General features: G+C 55.8%; 2 protein-coding genes across 7 annotated transcripts; one reads left to right on the top strand and one right to left on the bottom strand.

The window, feature by feature from the left end:
- The first annotated feature begins 1549 nt into the window (after window positions 1-1549).
- On the top strand, window positions 1550-19446 carry NPRL3 (NPR3 like, GATOR1 complex subunit). 5 transcript variants are annotated; one of them, XM_053364588.1, is made up of 14 exons: window positions 1550-1670; window positions 3177-3246; window positions 5341-5379; window positions 8535-8664; window positions 10896-10970; window positions 12811-12964; window positions 13304-13385; window positions 14857-14994; window positions 15189-15345; window positions 16156-16262; window positions 16418-16547; window positions 16648-16837; window positions 17659-17851; window positions 18465-19446. In XM_053364588.1, the coding sequence occupies exons 1-14, from the start codon at window positions 1553-1555 to the stop codon at window positions 18628-18630; spliced, it is 1749 nt and encodes a 582-aa protein (XP_053220563.1). In that variant the 5' UTR covers window positions 1550-1552; the 3' UTR covers window positions 18631-19446. The 5 variants fall into 5 exon arrangements, with proteins under 5 accessions (XP_053220563.1, XP_053220561.1, XP_053220565.1 ...); XM_053364586.1 differs by having other exon boundaries at window positions 8535-8703; XM_053364590.1 differs by lacking the exon at window positions 5341-5379.
- MPG (N-methylpurine DNA glycosylase) lies at window positions 18536-23514 on the bottom strand. Of its 2 annotated transcripts, XM_053364592.1 has the most exons (4): window positions 23025-23514; window positions 21358-21562; window positions 20805-20942; window positions 18536-19910 (listed from the first exon to the last, which is right to left on the bottom strand). In XM_053364592.1, exons 1-4 carry the CDS (start codon window positions 23316-23318, stop codon window positions 19513-19515), a joined length of 1035 nt encoding a protein of 344 aa, XP_053220567.1. In that variant the 5' UTR covers window positions 23319-23514; the 3' UTR covers window positions 18536-19512. The 2 variants fall into 2 exon arrangements, with proteins under 2 accessions (XP_053220567.1, XP_053220568.1); XM_053364593.1 differs by lacking the exon at window positions 20805-20942 and having other exon boundaries at window positions 23025-23463.
- Window positions 23515-24044: the final 530 nt, after the last annotated feature.

Raw genomic sequence — 24044 nt, 5'->3', positions numbered from 1 at the left:
CAGGCAAGTCTCCTGCCAGGGCCAGGCAGGGTGGGCACAGGAGGATGAGTTGTGTCCCCTTCCTCTATTAGGGGGTGGGGGGCAAATGCAGCAGGCGGCAAGAATGTCAAGAGAATGCTGCAGAGAAAGCACCCAAGTCTTGTGGCGCCTCAGGTTCCCACAGATTTAATGTGACAGAACCCTTCGTGGACTTCCCCGGAAACATCAGATGCATTTCCAGCTGGCAGGGAATTTAATCATTTTACATTGTTTTGTATGATTTGTGGTATTTTATGTACTGTTTGTGATTTGCTCCTATTTTTATCAATTTAGATGAGTAATGATTGTAATTGATAAGTGTAAACTGTTTAATTATTACTTGCTGACGTTTAATTTTAGTGTTTACTATTGGATTCTATTGTATTATTGCATACTGCTTTATTTGGTATAAGTTGTTTATTTTAAAGTTATTGTGACTTTTAATATAGGATCCGATCGTTACTATTAATGTTTGATGATGATGATGATGATGATGATTATGTGTGTTGGAAGCTGCCCAACCCAGCCAGATGGGCAGGGGATGTATGTATGTATGAATGAATGAATGACTGACTGACTGAATGAATGAATAAAGAAGGGTGCAAATTCTCCTCTGCCATGGGGGCCAAAAAATGCCAAAGAGCAGCTCTGGGTGACAATGTCCCTAGCTTTGGGATGCTTTTTTCTTTTCTTTCTTAAAGATCTAATTTGTTGCTTTTTCACATGCAATAAACGTAATTTAAAATGCAATAAAGTAACCTGTCATTTCCTTACCTGCCTTCAGGCGCCAGGCGAAAACTCTTCTCCCGGGCCTTTGGCCTTTTAAACTGTGCGTGTCTAGGGAGGGGCTGGTCTTGTGCGTTCTTGCTTTGCGCGATGGTGCTTTGCATTTTGTGTTTCCATACTGCATACCTCGCCTGAAGGGTGGCATCTAAAATATTATTATTATTTAGAAGACATCTGAAGGCAGCCCTCTTTAGGGAAGTTTTTAATGACTGGTGTTTTAATGTATTTTTAATCTTTTGTTGGAAGCTGCCCAGATGGGCAGGGTAGAAATCATTTTTTTTTTTTTTATTATTATTATTATTATTATTATTATTATTATTATTATTATTATTATTATCATCATCATCATCATCATCATCATCATCATCATGATGTGTGTTGGAAGCTGCCCAGAGAGGCTGGGGCAACCCAGCCAGATGTGCGGGGTAGAAATCATTACTATTAATAATAATAATAATAATAATAATAATAACCATGGGGAATTATTGGGAAATCAGCTTCAAGCTGCCCCGTATGGGACGCTCGCTCAGCCCCAGCTGCTGAAGGCAAGGCGCCCGGCCGGCAGAGCGCCCTCTACAGGCCCTGGACTACCACTCCCGGCGTGCCTTGCCGCCAGCCGCGCCGGCCGGGGCCGATGGGAGCCGTAGTCCAGAGAGGCGGGGACCGCGCATGCTCTCCTCCTCCTTCGGCGAGCCACGTGACCCCTTCGGCGCATGCGCGGCGCCTGTGTCGGCTCGGCGGGGCGAGGATGGGCGAGAGCTCGAGCCCCATCAGCGTCATCCTGGTCAGCTCCGGCAGCCGCGGGAACAAGCTGCTCTTCCGCTTCCCCTTCCAGAGGGGGCCCGGCAGCCCCGCCGCCCACACCGGTGAGGAGGAGCCCCTGCCCGGCCCCCCCCCGCGCGCCCGCGTTCACACGTGCACCACAAGCACACGCGACACCCTGACACGCGAGTGGGAAAGCGGGGGGGGGGCTGGGGCGACGCGGGAGGGGAGCCTCCTCCCTGAGAAGAGGTCTTGAGAGGGGGCATCCAGCATCTGCCAGGGAGGATTTAGCTGGGGTCAGACTAGATGACCCTGGGGGTCCCCTCCGACTCTACAGTTCTGTGATTCCGTGGAAAGGAGGGACCTTCCCACCCAGGGCAGAATGGTCACTCTGCTCCCACAAGGAGCGGCCACGGCCACCGGTTTGGGGGCGCTGCAACTGTGATTCAGAATGGGGCGCGAGAGGTGGGGGCATTGTGTGGGGCACGGCTGAAATTCCAGACCCCCCAGGTCTCCTTTCTGCCCCTTTGCCTGCCTCTCTCCCCCCCCCAAAGAGGGTGAGCCTGGCTGCCAACACCCTCCTCAGCTCCAGCAGCTCTGCCCTTGAATGCAGCAGGGCAGAGGGGGGCAAACCGAGAAGGAGCTGGCTGTGCCCCCCGGCAGCCTCCTTCCTGCCCCTCTGCCACTCCCAACGGGCACCAGCCTCCCCAGGTCCTGCCCCCGCTGCCTGAGGCAGCCTCCTTCCCAATCCGGCTGCTGCGCTCAAGTCCTGCTTGCTGGAGGCCGCAATGCCCGTTGCTGGAAGGCTCAGGAAGGGAGAGGGCTCTGGAGCCCAAGTCCTGCCCTGGGGGCTCCGCCTTGGGGTCTCTGCTCCCCAGCAATACACACATGGCTGCTCCGTGTCCGGGCAGCTGGCCAGCTGGCCATTATTGTCTCTTCTCTTCCCCTTTGGGAAAAGGATCTTGGGAAGGCAGTTCCCCAACTGAGGCGCACCCAGTGACAAGAAGAGCGTGAGAAAAGCCTGGGTTGCTGGATCAGGCCCAAAGGGGCCCCTCAGAGCCTGGCATCCTTTTCTCCCCGCAGCCAACCAGATGTCCCCTTTGGGCCCTTCACATGCCTCCTGACATGCCCTTTCCCTTCCAGCTGAGCGCTGATAGGCATCTCAGTTGATTCTTGAGATCAACCATAAAGCCTTAGGGAGATGGCCGCCCTCGCAATACGTTGGGCTCAAGCCATGAGGTCAAAAGCGGCAACTTGAATTGTGCCACGGGCTCCCATTTCATATATAGCTCAGTCTGGATAGTTGGCCTAGGTGAAGATTTGACATTTTCATCCCCCAAAAGTTTTTGATTTGCGTTTCTACGAGGCTGCATTTTAATGTTGTATTTTAATCTTGTTTTTAAGTTGTATTTTAATCAATTATTTTTATACCTGGTGTTAGCCGCCTGAGCCCGGTCTTGGCTCGGGAGGGCAGGGTATACCAGTAAATAAAATTTATTATTATTGTTATCATTATGATTATTATTATTTGCTAAGAATTAGGTGGAAGAGGTTTCTGCTCTAACCCAAACCTCTCTGGCCTTCTGGACTCCCCCCCTTTCTTTTCCTAGGGAAACCGAGAAGCAGGTATGCCGTGAACAGTCTGGGCAACGGCGTCGAAGACCCAGATGGGGACTCCAGGTACGTAGGGCTCCTGTTCCCTTGAGCACCAGCCCTCCTGCGGAGGACGCTGGTTGTCATGGGTTTGTGTAGAGAGCGTAAAAGACACCTTTGCACCTGGATCCTCACCAGGTGGGATGTGCTGGGGTCCCAGAGCTCTGGCATGTAGGGCAAAAGGGGCGTTGACTGGCTGGCTTGGGACTGCTTGGATCCTGATCCAAGCAGACCCTGATATTCGCAGCTGGGGTGGGGGGTCACCTGTGGCTCCACAGGTGTGGCAGGGAGGCGTGGCTTTTAATGCCGGGGTGTCTACCTTGACTTATGAAAGAGGTCTCTAGCCAACCCAGGCATAAGACTCTTGCATGGGAAGTTCCTGCACAAGCCTTGCTTTATTATTTATTCATTTATCCATTCGTATATCGCCCTTCATCCGAGGATCACAGAGTGGTTTACATTATAAAAACACAAAAATGCATAGCGCAGTAACCAACAAAAACAATTACCCCCTCTCTCCGGTTTCAAAGGCCATAGATTGTTCAATTGGCCCTGGGAAAAGAGGAATGTTTTTGCCCAGCACCTAAAGATGCGTTGGTTGTTTGGTCCAAAAGAGGGCTGAGTTTCCTCTTTCCAGAAAACCAGAAACTCATTGCAGTGGGCAGGCCAGAAATGTTCCCCTGAACCCTGATGCTTCCAGATAGAATAACTTGAAAAGGCAATAAGGGTCTTCCTCTCTCTCTTCCCCTTGAATTGGCAGCCAGGGAGTTTCCAGCTGAGCACCAGGTTGAGCCTCTGGTCTCCGCCTGGCCTGAATCAGGCCTCTGGGTCTTGTACTTGCTCACGTTTGTGATCGCAGTTCCCCAGTCATGCCGGGGCTGTGCTCACCTTCAGCATGGGGCGGGGGGCACTTCTGAAGGAGGCATCTTGGGGAGAAGAGGAGCATTGGTGGCAGGAAAGGGGCGGGGTGGGGTTGGGGGGCTCCTGGAGTCCCTGATGCAGCAGCACCCCTGGCCCCACTGCTGCGGGATAGGGATAGGCTTGTGGGGGTTGCTGAATCCTGCTGCAGAGGCTGCCTCTTGCACAGGAAATAATAATAATAATAATAATAATAATAATAATAATAATAATAATAATAATAACAATAACAACAACAACAACATAATAGGAAAAGAAAAGAAAACAATTTAAAATACAGGTTAAAATGCAATTTAAAATGCAGCCTCATTTTAAGAGTAGCCCATAAACCAAAACCATAAGGGGAGTGAAACATAAGGGTCAGACTGAGTCCAAACCAAAGGCCAGGCAGATCAGCTCCGTCTTGCAGGTCCTGCAGAAAGATAGGCATGAAGGTTGCTGCCACTGTTCTGGGCTGGCACAGCCTGACAGTGTGGGGAGACAGTGCCCCTTGGGGGCCTTCATCTGCTGGGCAGTGATGTCCACCCATGGCATGGGCGGGGTTGCCTCCTGTGGCCCAAGGGTAAGGAGTGCCTAATAATAATAATAATAATAATAATAATAATAATTTATTATTTATTCCCCAGCCACTCTGGGCGCCTTCCAGCAGAATATTAAAATACAATGATTCATCAAACATTAAAAGCTTCCCTAATCAGGGCTGCTTTCAGATGTCTTTTAAAGATAAGAGAGCTGCTTATTTCCTTGACATCTGGTGGGAGGGCGTTCCACAGGGCGGGCGCCACCACCAAGAAGGCCCTCTGCCTGATTCCCTGTAACCTCACTTCTCACAGGGAGGGAATCCCCAGAAGGCCCTTGGTGCTGGACCTCACGGCTTTAAAGGGCTTTAAAGGTCAGCAGCAGCACTTTGAATTGTGCCTGGAAACGTACTGGGAGCCAATGCAGGTCTTTCAGGACGGGTGTTGTGGTCTCAGCGGCCGCTCCCAGGCCCCAGTCTAACCCCAGCCAGGCTTCTTCCTTGAGGCGCTGGGCAAGGGCTCGTTCTCCAAGGAGCCTTTATTTATTTCAATATGTGGACAGTCCCCTAACCTCCAGCTGGCCGGTTTTGCAGCGTTGAGGTTTTTGTGCCTTGCGTGACTTTGCCTGGTTGATTCTTGTGTTCTGTTTCCGCGTGGTGCTCATAGCCCCTGTTCCTGTTTTCAGAGAGCCCTGTCCGCTCACTGATGAGCAGGTGGTGTCGGGGTAAGACCAAACCTTCTCCGCCAGCAGCGCCTCTCTCTCTCTCTCTCTCTCTCGAATGGCTTCCCTGTCTCCACCATCTTCTCCTTCTCCTCGCACTTTGTTTCTTCTCACTTCTCTTTCCCACCAAGCTGCAAATGTCACGGAACCACACGCTGGTGCGCAGGGAGGCCAGCAAAGGGCCTGAGAAGCAGGCAGGTCAGCCAGGAAGGAAATTGCTGCTCCGGGTCCCAGACCCCAAGGGCAGGGCTGGGGGGGGGGGAGAGACCCCCTGTGCCTGACACCCCAGTCAGTGCAGGCATCCCTGGACTACACGGCCCATCAGTCTGACCCGGGAGGAGGCTGTTGCCTGCGTTTCTGAAGGCCTTTCTGCCCCATAGCTGGAAGAAACAGCTACGCTGTGCTTTGCAGTGAGTGGGGAACTGATTTCTCCACGGAGACAAAAAGGGCATGTTTTTCCTCTGAAGGCGTTTGGGGGACGCACTTGTCTGAAGGCTGGCTGCTCTGCTCCAGTATGCAGGATGCAAGCTGACCAGCCTGCGGTGCAGACAGTGTGAGGCTCCTGTCGCCCTCCTTTTGCCTCTTCGTGACAAATGGTCCTGGCTCCTCCCCCCCCGGGGGTCCTCAGTCCCAGCAGACTTGCTTAGGAGGGCTGCACAGGCCCCCAGCCCCTGTGAGGGAAGGCCCTACCGAGGGGGAAGCTCAGAGGGACACAGTGCAGGTTTGGCCCAGCCTCCCGTTTCAGAGACTCAGTGAGGGTTGCAGTGTGGACTTCCGTCAGGGTAGGGTGGCTAGGAGTTGACTGAGCAGCGCTCCTGCGTGTGCCACGCGGCTTTTGACCTGGGCCCCCAGAGGATGCCCCCGGCCCCATATCCATTCCCTCTGCCTCTGGGGGAGGCTGCCTTCCAGTGCTCAGAGCAATGGGGCATCCTTCAGGGCTGTGGGGCTGGAGCAACCCAGTAGATTTTGGAACTCCCTTGCCCCCCCGGCCGCCCTGTTCTGAACAGCTTCTCAAGAAGCTGACGGCTTGATGGCTGCTGTCTCAGAGCACTGCCTGCCCTGAAGTTGCTTGTTTTAAATAAAATACTTTGTGTGCCTTTAAAGCAGGTTTGCCTTTCTGTAGCTACTCAAAGAGGCTGTCAAGTGGATTAAAACAAAGTCGGCAGTTCTGAATAAGTAGATGAGCTCTTAACAATAGTGGGAGGTGGGGAAGGGAGCAATATTCTCCTCTGCAACCCGAGAAACCTTTTTTTTTTTAGCTCAGTCACTTTGGTTCTCTGCTTTCAGAGAAAGGTTGGGGGTAGGGGCCCCCAACGCACAATCGCTACTCCTCTGAAAAGCCGCTCTAACTCATTTACAAAGTTTTTGGGCTTCCCGTTGCCAGAACAGAGGAGTGGAAGTGATCTGTGCACCCCAGATTTCAAGTTTGGCTTCAAGAAACAATTTTCTCAATTTCCAGAGGTGTCGCAGCAGCCGTGTGATGACGGTTGCAGCCAAAGGGGCAGGGAGTCTTTTCTGGGTGGTAGCATAGGAAGGGCACTGTGGTCCTCCAGCGGTTTGACTTTTCACCCCTAGAGGCAGACCCCATTGTCCCTCGAGACAGATGGAGGCCGACAAGTGTTTGGAAACGGAGGCCAAAGCAGAATTTGCCCATTTTCCAGATGTAACAAGATTTTGTTGAGCTTCTTATTGTAGACACTTCTCCACTCGCCCCCGGGTCATATTTCCATGCAGTCTTGTTCCCCCCACAGCAGGCCTGCTGTCTTCTCTGATGCCTCTGGTTTTGTGCATGGCCTCCCTTGGCTGCGTTGTGCAGCCTACTTGATCTCTTCTGCCGGGGCCGATAAGCTGGCAATCTCTCCCGGCCACGGCCCCTGCAGCTGCTGCCTGCACCCAGGGCAGGGCAATCTTTCTGGGTGAAGCTGAAGGGCAAAGAGGGCCATGGGGCACAGCTTGTTCTGGGCCTCACTGTCTCCCTGGCGCCTGGAATTTGGCCTCCTGGCAGCTGTGAGATGGGAAAGCAGCAGACAAGACCCCCGTTGACCAGGCAGGTTTGCTGCTTCTGCCGGCAAAGCTAGTTTCTTTTTGAGTCATGCAGGCAGATGCTGACGTGCCACCTTTACAGTTTCATGCCTTTTCCCCAAAGCTGAGCAAGCAGCAGCTTTGCAGAATATCCCCTTTGGTGGAGAGATGTTGGAAGGTTCATAGAGTCGTAGAGTGGGAAGGGACCCCACCCCCCCAGCGGCCATCTAGTCCACCCCCTGCAATGCAGGACTCAAGCGTCCCTGACAGATGGCCATCCGGGACAGACAAAAGGAAGTCCTTCCTCGCCCCCCCTACAAAAAACTTGCCCTTCTTCAGAGAGGATCCTTCCTTCTGGGGAACTTTGCAGGCCACACATTTCCCCCCCTTCCTGATGAACTTCGCCTATGCATAAATGCATCTTTTCCTCCACAGAAGGAAATCTGGGACACCTGCAGTGGGAGGAGAGAGACAGGAAGGGCTTCTGAGTTTGGCCCTGGCCTGCGGCTCCCAGCTGCAGACAGGCCCTTTGGCCACCCCAAGATCTAAGGCTCTGGTGTCTCTGGGAGGGGGCCATGGGGCTCAGCTGCTCCCCCCGCAGACACGCCTGAGGCAGGGAGCAGAGCTGGGCACACCTGCCCCTTTGGCCCAGGGAGCCATTTTTCACAGGGATGGGCAGTTGGTGGCCTCCCAGGTGGTGCTGGTACCCCTGACCGTCGGAAGGCGCACGGCTGCCTCCTGGCCCCCTGCTCTGGAGCAAAGCCCCATTGCGCTGCCTGTCCTCAAGCGACCTGCCCGCCACACCTTGCTGCTTAGGGGAACCTCACCTGTCCTTCCAAAGGGGCACCTGCAAACTCTGCCTAATCTTTCCTCCTGAGAGCTTGTCATTAACGAAAGTTGCATGAGCCTCTGACGCTTTCCTTCTCGATATAATTCTGATGATTTGAAAGACGGTGATCTTTGCGGCATCTTAATTTCCCCCACCTGATGGACTCCAAGGTGCCCCAATGTCTTGTGTGTGTGTGTGTGTGTGTGTTTGTAGACTTAATGGTGACACAATGCATACCAATTCATCCCGCCTCCGGGACAGTGTGGGGCCTGCGCAAGTGCGCTGATGCCCATTTCTGCTCCCGAAGGTTCTCGGACGTCATCCTGGCAACGATCCTGGCTACCAAATCAGACATGTGCGGCAAGAAGTTTGAGCTGAAGATCGACAACGTCCGTTTCGTGGGACACCCCACCCTGGTGCAGCATGCCTTTGGGCAGGTAGGCCCCGCGGGCGCCAGGGCAGCCTGGGCACAGCCTGTGAGTTGTCAAAGATGTCAAAGAGAAAAAAACAACTACCTAACAGTTAGAAGACATCTGAAGGCAGCCGTGTTCAGGGAAGTTTTTAATGTGTGACATTTTAATGTATTTTTAATCTTCGTTGGAAGCTGCCCAGAGTGGCTGGGGAAACCCAGCCAGATGGACGGGGTACAAATTAATAATAATAATAATAATAATAATAATAATAATAATAATAATAATAATAATTGTCCACTTGGGTCCCTCTTCTGCCCCGGCCACTTTCCTGATGGTTCAGCTGGCCAGTGGTGGGCTGGGAGGGTGAGCTCAGAGCAGCCCTGGAACAGGCCTGGGGGGCCAGCTGCAGTCGCCCAGTGCCGTCCAGCCAGATTGCCTCACAGGCACCGCCCCTCACGCTCTGCTCTTTGGCCAGCTGGCAAGCCCCCAGGTGGCCCTTTCTCTGCCCATGACGTCTCCAAAGTACATCATGACATCACCTCCTCTCCTCTCTGGGGAGCTGAACCCTTTCAGGCTCTCCTTCCAGGGGGGAGTTGTGTTTCCACACTTGCACAAGGTGCACTGCACTACCCCGACCCATCTGGGTGCTTTCCTGGGACCTCTCCTCGACTTCTGAACTGGCCTGCCAAATTCGGAGGGGTGCTGAGTTCGATCACGAGTCGTTGGACTGGTACCCCACAGTGTGTAATGCGGCTGCTGGGGGTCTCAGAAGCTGAGCCAGAGCACAGGGACAGAGGAAGCTGCCTTGTTCAGACCCTTGGTCCATCTAACCCTATAATGCCCGCACTGACTGGCAGCAGCAGCTCCCCGGGGATTCAGGCAGGAGTCTCTCCCAGCCTTCCCTGGGGGTCATGCCAAGCAGCTGCTCTGCCGCTGACCCTTGGAGGGCTCTAGGAAAGGGCCAGCCAGGTTGTTTCCATATTTCCCCCCTTAAAAACAACAACTCTGCTCTTAGTGGGGGGGGGGACTGCACAATTCAGAGTTGGAGAGCCTCCTGGGCAGGGGTCTCCTTGGTCCTTGTCCTGCAGCCTCCCTTGGAGTGGAGACATGGGTGCCAAAGGGGGGGGGGGGTTTCAGCCTTCAGGCTCTCCTGCACCTCCTTGTGGTGACATGCAGACCCTGCAAAGTCCTTTGGCAGCTGCTGCAAACTTTCCTGGGCTTCTCGCATCTCCCTTCTGTTTGTGAAGCCCAGAGAGTCCTTCAAAATGAGGTGGGAGGGCTGGTGGCGGCTAGGGCTCTGCATATGCTCAGAGGCACTTGCCCGCCCCTGTCCCTAAGCATTGGGAAGAGGTGCTGAGCCTTTGATCGGATCAGGCCCCTAGTAGGCTGGTGTTCGTGGGCACAAACCCCATGCAGGTGAGGGGAGCAGCAGCAGCAGCAATAATAATAATAATAATAATAATAATAATAATAATAATAATACCCCACTCTGGGCACCTTCCAACAGAATATTAAAAACACAATAAAACATCAAACATTAAAAAGCTTCCGTAAATAGGGCTGCCTTCAGATGTCTTCTAAATGTCAGGTCGTTGTTTGTTTCCTTGACATCTGATGGGAGGGCGTTCCACAGGGTGGGCGCCACCACCAAGAAGGCCCTCTGCCTGGTTCCCTGTAACTTGGCTTCTCGCAGTGAGGGAACCGCCAGAAGGCCCTCGGAGGTGGACCTCAGTGTCCGGGCGGAGCGATGGGGGTGGAGATGGGAGGGGGGGCTCCCCTCTCCTCTCCCTGGCAACCCCTCTTCCTTTTCTTTGGCTTCTTCCTTGCCTCCAGGCTGCCTCCTCCACACAAGCCCAGGGCGGGGGCCACAGCCAGTGGGAAGGAGGACCAGGCTAGCAAGCTTTGTGGCTTGAGTTGAATGATGGATTGACTCCATTTCTGCCACACCTTTTCCTCCAAGGAGGGGGCCTGCGTGGTTCTCTCCCCACCTGCTCATTTAAACTCCACAACAACCCTGTGAGGTAGGGGAGGCTGAGAAGCAGGGACTGCTGGCAGGGAGAGCCTACCTGAAGCCCGGCCACCTGGACCAGCCGCCTGATTCCCTAGTGTATGGCAGCTTACACCCCGTGAGGGCGAGGTAGTCCTGCAGCCCCACCACCCTCCCCAGCCCTCCCAAGACCCTCCTTGCCAGAGGCTGCCCCCTCCCCTGCTCCCCTCTCTTGGCTGCCCCCTTAAAAGTCCGGCTTGCTTTGCAGATCTCCAAGACAGACCCCTCCCCAAAGCGGGAGATGCCCACCATGATCCTCTTCAATGTCGTCTTCGCCTTGAGGGTAAGAACCTCCCTCCCTCCCGCCGGGTTCTGAAAAGCTGAGCAGCCAGGCCAGGGGACAGCTGCCATTTCCTGGGAGTCAGAGCCCAGGCGTGGGGGGCACCCCACATGTGCTGCAAAGTCCAGTGAGAATGTGGGGCTGGCTTGGGGGGTGCAGCAGGGCCCTTGGCTCTTCTGCAGGGATGTGTGCCATCGAGGGTCTGCAGGCTGCTTGGGGGAGGCCGATGGGGGGGGGAGGCCCCCCCAGGAAAGGCTTCAGAGCCTTCCTTGCTTCTGCCCCCCCCCCAAGGGCCTGCCTGGGCTTTGGGTGGGGCAGGCGGGTGGGGCAGGCAGAGGCCCCGACCTGGTAATCAGCGGAGGAGCAGCTCTGTGACTCAGCAAGAGCTCCGAAAGCTGAGTCACGGTTAGCGGACCAGGGTGGCAAACATTATCGGCAGCCCAGCCCTCCTTAACTGGGGCTTGGCAGCCGCCTTCCAGCCCCCTCCGGCTTGCCTCTCCGACCCCACCTTGCCAGCTGCGTGGGGCTGATAGCGGCCTCCACCTGTGGGTTAGGGGGAGGCCTGAGCAAGCAGCCTTCGTGGTCTCAGGGATGGGAGCTCTCAGGGTGGACAGCGATGGGGAGGCCCTTTGGCCAGTAGCCCAGGCAGCGGCTGTGGGTCAGGGACCCAGCTCCAACCTCCCTGAGGCTGAGGGCAGGGAGGGGGGTTGCACAGCTGGTCTGGTCTGGTCTGCCCTCCCTCAGGACCGGGTCTCCTTGGGGGGGCTCAGAGAAATGGCTGGCCCACAGCAGGCGGGGCTAAAGGGTCAGCCCCCATGATGGAGCAAAACAGGAGCATCACTGGGAGCTTCAGGGCAGATCAAAGAAAGTCCTCCTTAAGGCAGGACAGAGTCAACTATGGAACTCACTGCCACAGGCTTTCAAAGAGGATTGGACAAATTCCTGGAGGAGGAGAGGGCTTCTCACGGCCCCTCGCTCTGCTCTGCCATGCTCCTGAATCCTCATTGCTGAAGAAGAGGGCTCTTGTGCCCTGATCCCGCTTGCTGGTTCCCCACAAGTGCCTGGTGCCACTGTGAGGGAAGGATCCTGGACTAGATGGGCCGTGGGCCTGATCCTGCAGTTTTAGTGTTTTTTTGGCTTTTTTACCAAGTACAATTAAGCAAGTAAACATGCTTTATGAGATCATGTTGTAGGGCATCTGAAAGCTTTTTTTTATTTTTACTATCTGTAAATTTATTTTTGTTATTTCAAATTAAAATGTTACAGGTATATATCAAACATAAATCATACAAGCAAGATCCCAAGGAATCTCTTTGACTTCCATCCTCCCCTTTGTGGGTCCTAATTTAATAATTTCCTCCATCTTTTTTGATGATCTGAATCTTTTACTTCTCCATTGTGTCCAAAATTTGCCCTTAAACTACAGGTGATATTCCAGTCCTACTAATGATTTTAACTCTTTACAATGGTCTTTCCCCATTCCTTATTAAAAATGTTGTCTTCCTGAGTTCTGATTCTTCTCGTCATTTTGGCCATTGCAGCACAGTCCATCAACTTCACCTGCCATTCTTCTCTCGTATAGACTTAGTCTTCTTCCCATCTCTTGTCTTCTTGAAGAGTACCAAGGCAGATGGGTTAGTTTGCAGCTAAAAGGACCCAAAGGATCTGCCACATAAATGTGCACGTAAATGTCAAAAACCCCAAAACAGAGCCAGTCCTGGGCTCCGGGCCATGGCTTCCCCCAAGTCCTCTGGCTGAGCTGGTTGGGCTCCTTCTGTCCTGCGGCCGGACTGCCCTGCCTGCCCCCTTCCCAGCCTCCTCTCTCCCCCTGTGCCCCCCTTAGGCCACCGCGGACCCCTCGGTCATCAGCTGCCTGCACAACCTCTCTCGCCGCATCGCCATTGTCCTCCAGCACGAGGAGCGCCGCTGCCAGTACCTCACGCGAGAGGCCAAGCTCATCCTGGCCATTCAGGACGAAGCCTCTGCCATCTCGGAAAGTGAGTCCGGCCGGATCCGGGGGCCGCAGGGAGCCCTTCTCCTGCTTGCCCCCCACCCCCAGGCCAGCCATCTGTCTGGCCCTCGTGGGCTCAGCAGGGCAGGGCTGGGCAGGGGCTTTATTATTATTGAGTTATTAGATTTGTATCCTGCCCTTCACCCAAAGATCACAGGGCAGTTCACAACACAAAAACGCCCTGCCTGCTGTTCGTGGCACTTCCAGTGGCCTCTGGGGGGGGGGCTGGCATGTCCATTTGGAGCTGGGGGGGGGGAGGAGGTTTCCTGGGGAAGCCCTTTGAAGGCCCCGGAAGTCACACCTGGCTGTTGTTCCCCTCCTCCAGCGCCTGAAGGGCCCCAGTCGCCTTTTCTCCACATCCTCCCCAAGTGCAAGCTGGCCAGAGACCTGAAGGAGGCTTACGACAGGTAAGCATAGGCTGGGAGGCCGTCTGTCGGTTATGATTAGCTAAGAAGGGTCCCTTCCGACTCTACAATTCTACAGTTCTCTGATTCGAAGTCAGCCTTTGGGGTCTCAGCCCTGGGGTGGGTGTGGGGGTGCTGAAGGTTGAAAGCCCAGGAGAGGCCTCCGTCCCAGGTGTTGCTCTGGCCCCTGGGTAATAATAATAATAATAATAATAATAATAATAATAATAATATTTATATCCTGCCCTCCCCAGGCAAAGCCGGGCTTAGAGCGGCTAACAACAATAAAAGTAGCACAGCATTCTAAAATCAATTCATTCTAAAATCAATTCAGAATCAAATTAATGGCAACCATTGGGCTAGAGTTCTATAAGGATTACTAAAGGAGGGTGTCAGACTGTGGCTTGGCCAAAGGCCTGGTGGAACAGCTCTGTCTTGCAGGCCCTGCGGAAAGATGTCAAGTCCCACAGTGCCCTGGTCTCTTGTGACAGAGCGTTCCACCAGATCAGGGCCATAGCCAAAAAAGGTCTGGCTCTGCTTGAGGCCAGCCTAACCTTCCTGTGGCCTGGGACCTTCAAGATGTTTTTATTTGCAGACCGTAAGGTTCTCTGCAGGACATACCAGGAGAGGCGGTCCTGTAGGTACGATGGTCCTAGGCTGCATAGGGCTTTAAAGGTTAAAACCAGCACCTTAAACCTGACCCTGTACTCTACTGGGAGCCAGTGCAGCTGGTATAGTACCGGGTGAATGTGGTCCCGCGGCGAAGACCCTGTAAGGAGTCTCACCGTGGCATTCTGCACCCGCTGGAGTTTCTGGGTCAGTCTCAAGGGCTGCCTGCCTGGGCCTTTTTGCAGCTTTCCCAGCTCTGCAATACCCTTTTTGCGGTGAGGCAGCTAGAACGGCACTCAGGTGCACTCCCTCCCTCTCTGCAGTTATGGCGGTTGCTGCAAGCTTGGGTTAGGCTCACAGCTGCCCAGCGCCACCTGGTGGCCATCGACGGGGCTGCAGAGGGAGCTGCGGCTGGTGGCTCCTGTTCTTTATTATAATAGAACAGCAAAACCTCGGTTGTCGAATGCAATCCATTCCGGAAGACGGTTGGACTTCTGAAACGTTCGACAACCAAGGCGCAGCATCTGATAAGTTGCAAGAGCTTCTTGCACTCAAGCGGAAGCTGCGTCAGGCGTTTGGGTTCCAAAAGACGTTCAAAAGCCCGGAGCATTTATTTCTGGGTTTCCTGGATGCGGGAGCCAAAACGTTCGAAAACGGAGCCGTTCAAGAACAGTTTTATTATTTGTACCCCTCCCACCTGACGGAGTTGCCCCAACCACCCTTGGCTCAGCCAGTGTGAGAGAGGGGGGCTGTTCCTTTGAGTCAAGGGCCAAGCCCTTTGTTGAGGGGGCCTGTGGCTCAGTCCCTGCCAGGGCTGGGGGCTCTGGGCCACGCGGCCTCTTCCACCTGCTCTCTGTCCCTGCAGCCTCTGCACGACAGGCGTGGTCCAGCTGCACATCAACAACTGGCTGGAAGTGAGCTTCTGCCTGCCCCACAAAATCCACTACGCTGCCTCTCGCTTCATCCCTCCGGAAGCCATCGAGAGGAGCCTCAAGGCCATTCGGTAAAGACCGGGTCATAATAAAATGGGGGGGTTGTGGTGCTGGTCCTGGAGTGTGTCTGGATCTGTGCTTTGGGGGGCAGTGGGGTCCCTCTGTGATGCAGGAGGGTTTGCCTAGATGACCCCGGGGGGGGACCCTTTGCAGCCCTGCAATGCCGCGAGTGTCTGTGCCCCCGGCTCTCCCCCCCCCCGCTCAGGCCGTACCACGCCTTGCTGCTGCTGAAGGACGAGAAGGCGCTTCTGAGCGAGCTGCCGCTGGACTGCTCCCCCGCCCTGGTGCGCGTGGTCAGGACCACCTCGGCCGTCAAGAACCTCCAGCAGCTGGCCCAGGACGCTGACCTGGCGCTGCTGCAGGTGAGGGGGAGGGGGGGGTGTCCTAAGACTCTGGGGGCTGCTGGCAGAAGCGCCACCCGCTCCTCAATTCTGGGCTGGGTCCAGCAAGGCCTCCAGCCTGCTCCCTGGCCAAAGGGACTCTCCGCTTTGACTGCCATTATTCCTGCATTGCAGAGGGGGTCCTTTCCAACGCTGTGGTTCTGTGACCCCCCCCCCAAATGCCCCAGTGGGAATCCCAGGGGCCTCGGAGGGCATTGAGGCAGCAGCTGCTCCTCCCCACCTCCTGCTCTGTGCCTCACTCAGGACTAGTAGCTCTGATGCCACTGTTGCCCAGAGAGGTGGGTACCTCGACTGGGGGGCTTCCTTCCCCCACAGCCCAGTACATTAGCTCCTCCTCTGGCCCCGGTCGGCACCCACTGCTGCCCCGCCCTCGCTGCTGCTGTTTCTTCTGTGGGGCTGGGGGAGGCTCTGTTCTTGGCCTGGAGCAAGGTCTCTTATGTAGCTATCTGGGAGATGGGGATGGACGTTGCTCAGCCCCCTCCTCACTCAGGGGGCCTTGGGCCAACTCTCCTCAAAAGCGGAGCCGGTGCCCCAAGTCGACAGGTGAGAAAAGCAGGTAGGACCCAGGAGATTCCCATGGGGGGGGAGGCACTTTTGTGGCTGGAGGAGAGGCCAGGCAGTTTCTGAGAAAAAGGGAGATTCCCTAGATGTGACCCCGATCCAGGCCTTTTCTCCCTGGCGAAGCAGCTTCCTCCTGCCGCTTGGGCCCAGGAACCTGGGGAGGTTCTGCTGGTGCCGAGTGCGAGTCTTCCCTTTCCCTCCCTGCGGCAGGTGTTCCAGCTGGCAGCGCACCTGGTCTACTGGGGCAAAGCCATCATTGTCTACCCGCTGTGCGAGAACAATGTCTACATGCTGTCTCCCAATGCCAGCGTCTGCCTGTAAGTCTCTGGACATCCAGCTCTGCCGAGTGCGAAGCAAGACTCACACCTGTTCCCTCCCCTCCCCTCCCCCGATGCTGGCCTCAGGGGAGGCTGGGGGGCTCATGCAGAGAGACCCCCCTGACCTCCTGCCTGCTCTGCCTCTCCCCCCACAGCTACTCCCCTCTGGCGGATGACTTTGCCTGCCAGTTCCCCGGCCATGACCTGCCTTCCGTCCTCTCCAAGTTCTCCTTGCCGGTGTCCCTGTCGGAGTTCAAGGACCCCCTGGCTCCCCCCGTGCAGGAGGTAAGCTGCCCCTGGCACCCCTCGCCCAGCTGGCCCCTGGGCAGCCCCCGGGGGTGGCGTGTGGCACCCCACTGAGCCCCTCTTTGCCTCCCCCCACCAGACACAGCTCATCCAAATGGTCGTCTGGATGCTCCAACACCGACTGCTCATCCAGCTGCACACCTACGCCTGCCTGATGGTGCCCCCCAAGGAAGAGGATGTCCGGCCCCGGGCGGAGGAGATGCCCCTGGCGGCCAGAGTCGGGGGGCGCAGCCTCAGCACCCCCAACGCCCTCAGCTTTGGCTCCCCAAGTAGGTGGTGTGTGTGTCTTTTGGACCCTGCTGCGAAGGGGTCTGGGTCACTGAGTCTGTCTCCATCTTACCTTTTGCCAGATGCTCCAGATGTTTTTCCCATCATACTTCTGGGCATAATAGGCTTTACTGTTTTTATTTAGTTTGTTACCTTTATACGCAATATAAAAACGGAAAATGAGAACACAAAATGCATAACCTAATAACAAATACCCCGAAAAGCTGCACAGCCCCCTCTCCACAAACATAACCCGTAGATTTTTTGATCAGTCCAAGGCCTGGTTGAAGAGGAACACTTTTGCCTGGCCCCTAAAGCGATGGAATGAAGACGCCAGGGGAGAACATCCGACTAGCAGGGAGCCACTGCAGCAAAGGCCCCGTTTTGAGCTGCGGCTGTGGCTGAGTTGCCCCATTTGTAGGAAAGGCTCTCCTCTACTCCAGCGAAAGATGGGAAGAGGTTGTGGGGGATCCTGGGGCTTTTGCAAATGCCACGCGAGCTTCAGCCCCTGTCCGTCTGCACAATGAATCTTGTATGGCCTCATCCTTCCACCCCTTCACAGAGCAAGGGGTGGCAGTGGCGGCTGTGCTGGGGGGCCCCTGAGCATTGCTCTCTCCACACGAGGCGCATGCATGCACGCTCTGCCCAGGCTGCTCTTTGCGTCTCTCCCCCTTTGCTTTGGGGGCCCTCTCGCGACGGGCCCCGAGTGACAGGACAGGAGTCTGCCTCAGTTGGGTGTTTGTGAGAGGGTGCACATGAGCCCCATGGGCAAGGGGGCGGCCTGCTCCACGCTCCCTTGCGTCTTTGTCCTGTCCCCCCCCAGCCAGCAGCGACGACATGACGCTCACCAGCCCCAGCATGGACAACTCCAGCGCAGAGCTGCTGCCCGGAGGGGACTCCCCTGTGAACAAGCGCATGACCGAGAACCTGCTGACCAGCCTCCCGGAGCACGAGCGAGAGGCCATCCTCAGCGTCCCAGCCGCCCACAACCCCGAGGACCTGCGCACATTTGCCAGGTAGGCAGGGAGGGGGGCAGCTGCCTTCGAAGAACGAAAGGGCCGGGTGTGGCGATGGCTGATTCTGCGAAGAGGGCAGAAGCTGAACTGCAGGAGTCCCTAGGGCGGCCACAGCCAGGATTTTTGTTAGGGGGGCAGAGCCAGTGTGATTTGTCAGTTAGTTAAGTATTTCTGTTGTTTTACTTGATCTGCCCCCCTCTCCTGTTTACACCCATGGCTTCTGTAATTTGAAGACCATTTCTGAAGGAGACCCTAAAGCTCACAATGAGCAGCTGAGATGAGCAGCCCCTGCGCTGTTGGCGCAGGTCGGTTCCAGCCCCTTCAGACCCCCCTCTGCCTTTCTGCCCCCTGCACAGGGTGGGGGGAGCTGCCCTTCTCCCCCCGACTTCTGGCACCTGCAGCCGTTTATTCCTTTGGAGGGGGGGAGTTGCTCTGGGAGAGCGGAGAGATCAAGGGGGAGGTTTGGGGGCTGCCCTGCCCGGCCCTTGCAGCTCTCCCGGCTGGGCTGGGGGTCCTGGGACCAGCGACCGCCCTGTCTTGGGTTTCCCGCTGGGGGCTCCTTGCCCAGGCTGCAGCTGCTACCCCCCAGCCCTGCCCTCCTTCCCGCCCCCAGGCTTCTGCACTACTTCCGGGGGCGCCACCACCTGGAGGAGATCATGTACAACGAGAACATGCGCCGCTCGCACCTCCTGATGCTCTTTGACAAGTTCCGGGGTGTGCTGGTGGTGACGAACCACGAGGACCCCGTCATCTCCGTCTTCCAGTCCTTCCAGAAGTGAGGAGGGGCGGCCGCTGCCCAGGACTTTGAAGGAGGATTGCTGGCCCTCGGGATGGGGGAAGAAGGCACCCCCTTCTTGCAGCCACATGGGGGGCAAGGAGGGGACTTGGGGGCCTTGTGCACAGATGCCTGCCAGCGGCCCTGATTCGGTCACGCTCCTGGCACTGCCAGGCCTCAGATGCTGCTTCTGGGCCTCTGCTGACGGCTGCAGACATAGCGATCCATCTGCTGGACACTTCTCTTGGCTGGGGGAGGGGGGTGGAGAGCTGGGGGGACACACCTGTGTCTTGATAGTTGCAGGCAAGCCTCAGACTGTTCACCCGCCATTGCACAATTACAACCACATGCTGGAAAATGTGAAATCTTTCTCCTCTTAAGTCAGGGAACAAGTCTGTTGTGAAAGTACCGGCTCTTTTCCTCCCTGCCTTGACCCACAAACCTACCTTCCTTACTTCTGAAGGGCAGGTGACCACTGGCTTGGCCTCCTCTCTCAGGCCACCTGAACTGGCCGCATCCTGCTTGCTCAGTCAGGTGGCTCCTCTCTCTTCCACAAGGACCAAGGGCAGGAGCAGGTTTAACAAAGGGAATGGGGGGAGAATTTGTTGGGATGATTCTGGTACCTCTTCCTAGCAGCAGAGGAACTCTTATCTCCCCACATCGTGGAAGGGGGGCGGTTTTCCTCCTTCCAATTCTGCATTTTGCAGGCAGCTCCTTCCTTCAATATGCTGCAGGCAGGAAGGCTTTCCCGCAGCCACAACCACCAGCCTCAAAGCAAAACTATTTTATTTTGGAAAGAAATAAATTCACAAGACTGAAAGGGTCCCAGGCTTCCCTGTTATTCTCCCCATCCTGGGAAGCCTCCGGAGCCCCCAGTTCCTGGGCATCAGCAGCAGGGAGAGGCCTCCGCTGGCGGCCGGCTGCCTCTGGCCCCCTCGGCCGCCTTGTTCGTCACGCTCACGCACGGGTTGCCCCAGACGTAGAAGCGCAGGGGCTGCTGTGCCCACTCGCCGCTGATGCCAATGCGGGGAGCGGAGATGACGTCTTCCTCCCTGGGCGCCCCCAGGCCGGGCTCCAGCCACACGGCCGGATGGCAGGCCAGGTCCTGCTGGTCGAAGGTCTTGTCCACAGCCAGGGCCTGGCAGAGCTTGGAAGGCCCGTTGCACAGGTGCCGGTCCTTGAGAGGGCGGGGGGCCCCTTTCCGCTGAGCCAGGCGCAGCTCCCTCATCGCCTCCAGGCCCTGCAGGGGCTCCAAGGAGCGCAGCAGGACGGCCGCCCCCTCCCCTGGCGAGAGAGAAGGGAGGGGGCAAAGGTCAGGGCAGGCCAATCCCAGCTCAAGGGATCTTTCGCAAGAAGGTGGCAACAAAACCTCCCGTATTCTAATGCTCTTCTACCAATCTATGGGGAGACCGTGTGCCGTTCCTGTCCTCTCACCTTGAAAGGTGAAGAAGGGGCAGAAAGGGGCAACCAAGAGGATCTGGACGTTGCCTGGACCAGTTCCCTGAGGAGGAAACATTGGAGCATTTAGGAAACAAGTGAGTACGGAGGGGGATGAGAGAGGGGTACAAAATTAGGGATAGTGGGCAGAAAATGAAGAGAGAGGCGTTTTCCTCCCTCTCCTGCCATGTACTAGTATGAGAGGGAGGAAAATTATTCTTATTGATCTTCTGGAAGTGTCAGAACAGACAAAAGAGGCGACTTCTCACCTCACATAAACCATCAAATTTGATGGCCCCCAACTTTCAAAGGGCATTAAATGCCTCTGAATATGAGATGCCAGGAATCCCAAGTGGGGCCAGTTGCTCCTGCCCTTGGCTCCCGCTTGTGGGCTTCCCTTGGGTGGCCCTGGCTGGCTGCTGCGAGGGCCAGAGGCAGGACTGGGATACGGCCCCTGGGGCCTGCACAGTCAGCCCCCTGCCCCTTCCCGGAAGGGATGCCCTTGCCCACAGGCCAGGAGATGGCAGCCACACCCGACCTGGGACACTTGTCTGGGGGAGAGGGGCAGAAATGGAGCCCACACCATATTCCCCTGGTTCAAAGAAGCCAGGATCTGGGGGGGGGGGGAGCACTTTCAAGCAACAACCATGGCTGGATCCCCCACCTTGAAGAAAGAACTAGGCTGTCTGGGGAGCAGAAAGTTAGCCCAAGTGCTTTGGTCTCAGCCTCAGTCCTGTATACCTGAAGGAGCGTCTCCACCTCCATCGTTCTGCCTGGACACTGAGGTCCAGCTCCAAGGACCTTCTGGCGGTTTCCTCCCTGCGAGAAGCGAGGTTACAGGGAACCAGGCAGAGGGCCTTCTTGGTGATGGCACCTGCCCTGTGGAACGCCATCCCACCAGATGTCAAGGCAATAAACAACTATTTTACTTTTAAAAGACACCTAAAGGCAGCCCTGTTTAGGGAAGTTTTAATGATTATTGTATTTTAATATTCTGTTGAAAGCCACCCAGAGTGGCTGGGGAAACCCAGCCAGATGGGCGGGGTATAAATAAATTATTACTATTATTATTCCCTTGAGTTTCTGGATGGACACAGAGAATGTTGGCTTTGATGGGCCCTTTGGCCGGATCCATCAATTTGGCTCTCTTCTGATGATCCTCAGAACAAAGCACAGCCCCCTCGCCCCCCCCACAGTGCCTGTGTGCCTGCTGGATGAGGGTTGGGGGGAGGAGAGGCCCCCTCAACTCCCCCGGAGGGCTCAGAGCTTTCCTGCAGGACGGCCACCTGCTTACCTCGGCTGGAGATGTTCATGCAGAAGTAGATCCCGTAGATCTGGTACACGTACAGAGTGCCCGGCGCCATGAACATGGCCATGTTCCTGGCAGTCTGCCGCCCGCCCCTGGAGTGGGACGCGGTGTCCTCTCCTCCCAGGTAGGCCTCCGTTTCCACAATGCGCCCCCGGAGCGCTCTCCCATCTGGCAGCCTCCGGACCAGGATCTGGGAAGCAGAGCGAAGGCTGAGCCCACAAGACCCCAGACCAGAGCCGCCTGGGGGCTGCAGGAGAGAGGGCATGCCAGCATCTCTTCACATTTCAGAAAGCCAACTCTTGCAGCCACTGCCACGGTTGGCCCCAATACACTTGCGGGCAGCGCACAGAGACTCCCCATGTGGTTGCAAAGATGAAGGTACCGCTCTGGGGGCAAGCGATGGGTTCGAAAGAGGGGGCTGCGGCTCAGCCCTGGCAGCAGAGGTCCCAACACCGGGGAGGCTCCCACCCTGACCTCCGAGATCTGACAGAGTCCTGGCCGCACAACAAGAAGACGCTCCGTAGAGGAAGCCGGAAGCTGTGCAAAAAAAAGCAGGAGGAGTCCAACCCTGGCATCGCCCCAACAGCTGCAGGGCCTCTGGCACCCTAGATGGGCAGAGGAGCACCTGCCTGGCATGCAGAAGGTCTCAGGTGCCCCCCCACTGAAAGCAGCATTACCAGGTGGGAAGAGTGGGCAGGAGCACTGAGGCACAAGGGGGCTGCATGGCTAAATATTTAATAATAATAATAATAATAATAATAATAATAATAATGATGATGATGTTTATATCCCGCCTTCCCCAGTCGAAGCCGGGCTCAGAGCGGCTAACAACAATAAAAGTAGCACAGCATTCCAAAATCCATTCTAAAATCAATTCAATATCAAATTAATGGCAACCATTGGGTTAAAAGTTCTATGAGGATGACAGAAGGAGAGAGGGGGTCAGACTGAGCCTTGGCCAAAGGCCTGGCGGAACAGCTCTGTCTTGCAGGCCCTGCGGAAAGATGTCAAGTCCCGCAGGGCCCTAGTCTCTTGTGACAGAGCGTTCCACCAGGTCGGGGCCACAGCCGAAAAGCCCTGGCTCTGGTCGAGGCCAGCCTAATCTCCTGTGGCCTGAGACCTTCAGGATGTTTTTATTTGAAGACCTTAAGGTTCTCCGCAGGATATACCAGGAGAGGAGGTCCCGTAGGTACGAGGGTCCTAGGCCGTATAGGGCTTTAAAGGTTAAAACCAGCACCTTAAACCTGACTCTGTACTCCACCGAGAGCCAGTGCAACTGGTGTAGCACTGGGTGAATGTGATTGCGTGGCGAGGACCCCGTATTAATTATCATCATCATCATCATCATCATCATCATCATTAAATTTATATACAGTACTGCCTTTTCTCCACACGGGGAGCCAAAGTGTCTTACAGATGAAACAGAAGCAGCTAAAATCATCGGGGTGGGGGGTGGGGACACAATAGCGAAACAATGAAACATGAGTACAATTCGGGCATGCGCTTCTCTGCGTGCGTAATTGCGCTTTGGCTCCTGCCTGGCCAGGCCCCGCTCGGAGCCGGAGGGTCTCCGTTCTGCCCCGCCGTCGGGGGCGCCTCCCCGGGGAAGGAAGCCGTGCCCGCCCGGCCCGGGCGCCTCCTCCGTCCCTCACCTGTCCGAGCAGCGCCCTGGCCAGGCGGACGCACGGCTGGTCGAAGAAGGCGGCGCCCAGGTGGGGCGGGGAGGGCGCCTTCGCCAGGATCCCCTCCGCCGCCGCCGCCGCCGCCGCCTCCTGCTCGCGAGGAAGCCGCTTCCGCGGCCCCGGCATGGCTGCGCCAGAGGGAGGGGATGCTGGCCGTCCCGCCCCCTCGAGGTCTCCGCCCCCTCGAGTCCGTCGCGGCGCCCCCTGCCGGGGGGAGCCGGGGAAACCCCGAAGGCTGCGCGGAATCCCGGCCTCTCTCGGCATCCGCGCACCCAGGCACAGAGCTCGGCTTTACTGACTCTGGTTTTGTTTCGTGTCTGCATTTGCTCAACAGTGAACCGTAATTGTATCATCAGATCCTGTTTGAGAAAATGAATCCTTTCCGAAAATTAATAAAAGGTATTAAACATAAACACCCAGTAACTGCTCCGTCAAATAAGAAATTTTATCCCTTTGCCCTGATTTGAGCACACAAGTACCCAGTGACTGAAATCCCGCCTTTACTGCCTCAGTTCCTCCTTCAGATGCTTCCTGGATTTCATTCTTCATCTTTAGATCACCTTGAGCAGTTTGATCAGGGCGACAATGGCACAACCCAGGACCATACTACTACTACTACTACTAAGCCATTCAAAGATCTCAGGTCAGTTCACAACATAAAATATAGGAGAGTCAGTCCCTGCGGTATTGGCATCAGCTAGGGTTGCCATATTTCAAAAAGCAAAAAGTTGATGAGCTTTTTCGGCAAAATTGCATTAACATTTTGGGGATTTCTGGATATGCAGCAGTAGTCTGGATATGTCCGGGAAATTTCGGGTGTATGACGAACTCCAGCATCAACATCATTTCTGGGAAGGGCCATTTGGGGTTCCTAGCTTGCTGGATTTGATGCCGCCTTTGACATTCAGAGCAGCCCCACCTCTGATACATCCTTCCCTCTCCTCCTTAGGGGCTTTGTGTCCAGAGATAAGCCTGTCCATTGGTTCTCTT

This window comes from Podarcis raffonei, chromosome 14, assembly GCF_027172205.1.
Source record: "Podarcis raffonei isolate rPodRaf1 chromosome 14, rPodRaf1.pri, whole genome shotgun sequence".
In the NCBI taxonomy this organism is placed as follows: Eukaryota; Metazoa; Chordata; class Lepidosauria; order Squamata; family Lacertidae; genus Podarcis; species Podarcis raffonei.
This window is presented reverse-complemented; position numbering and strand designations above follow the sequence as displayed.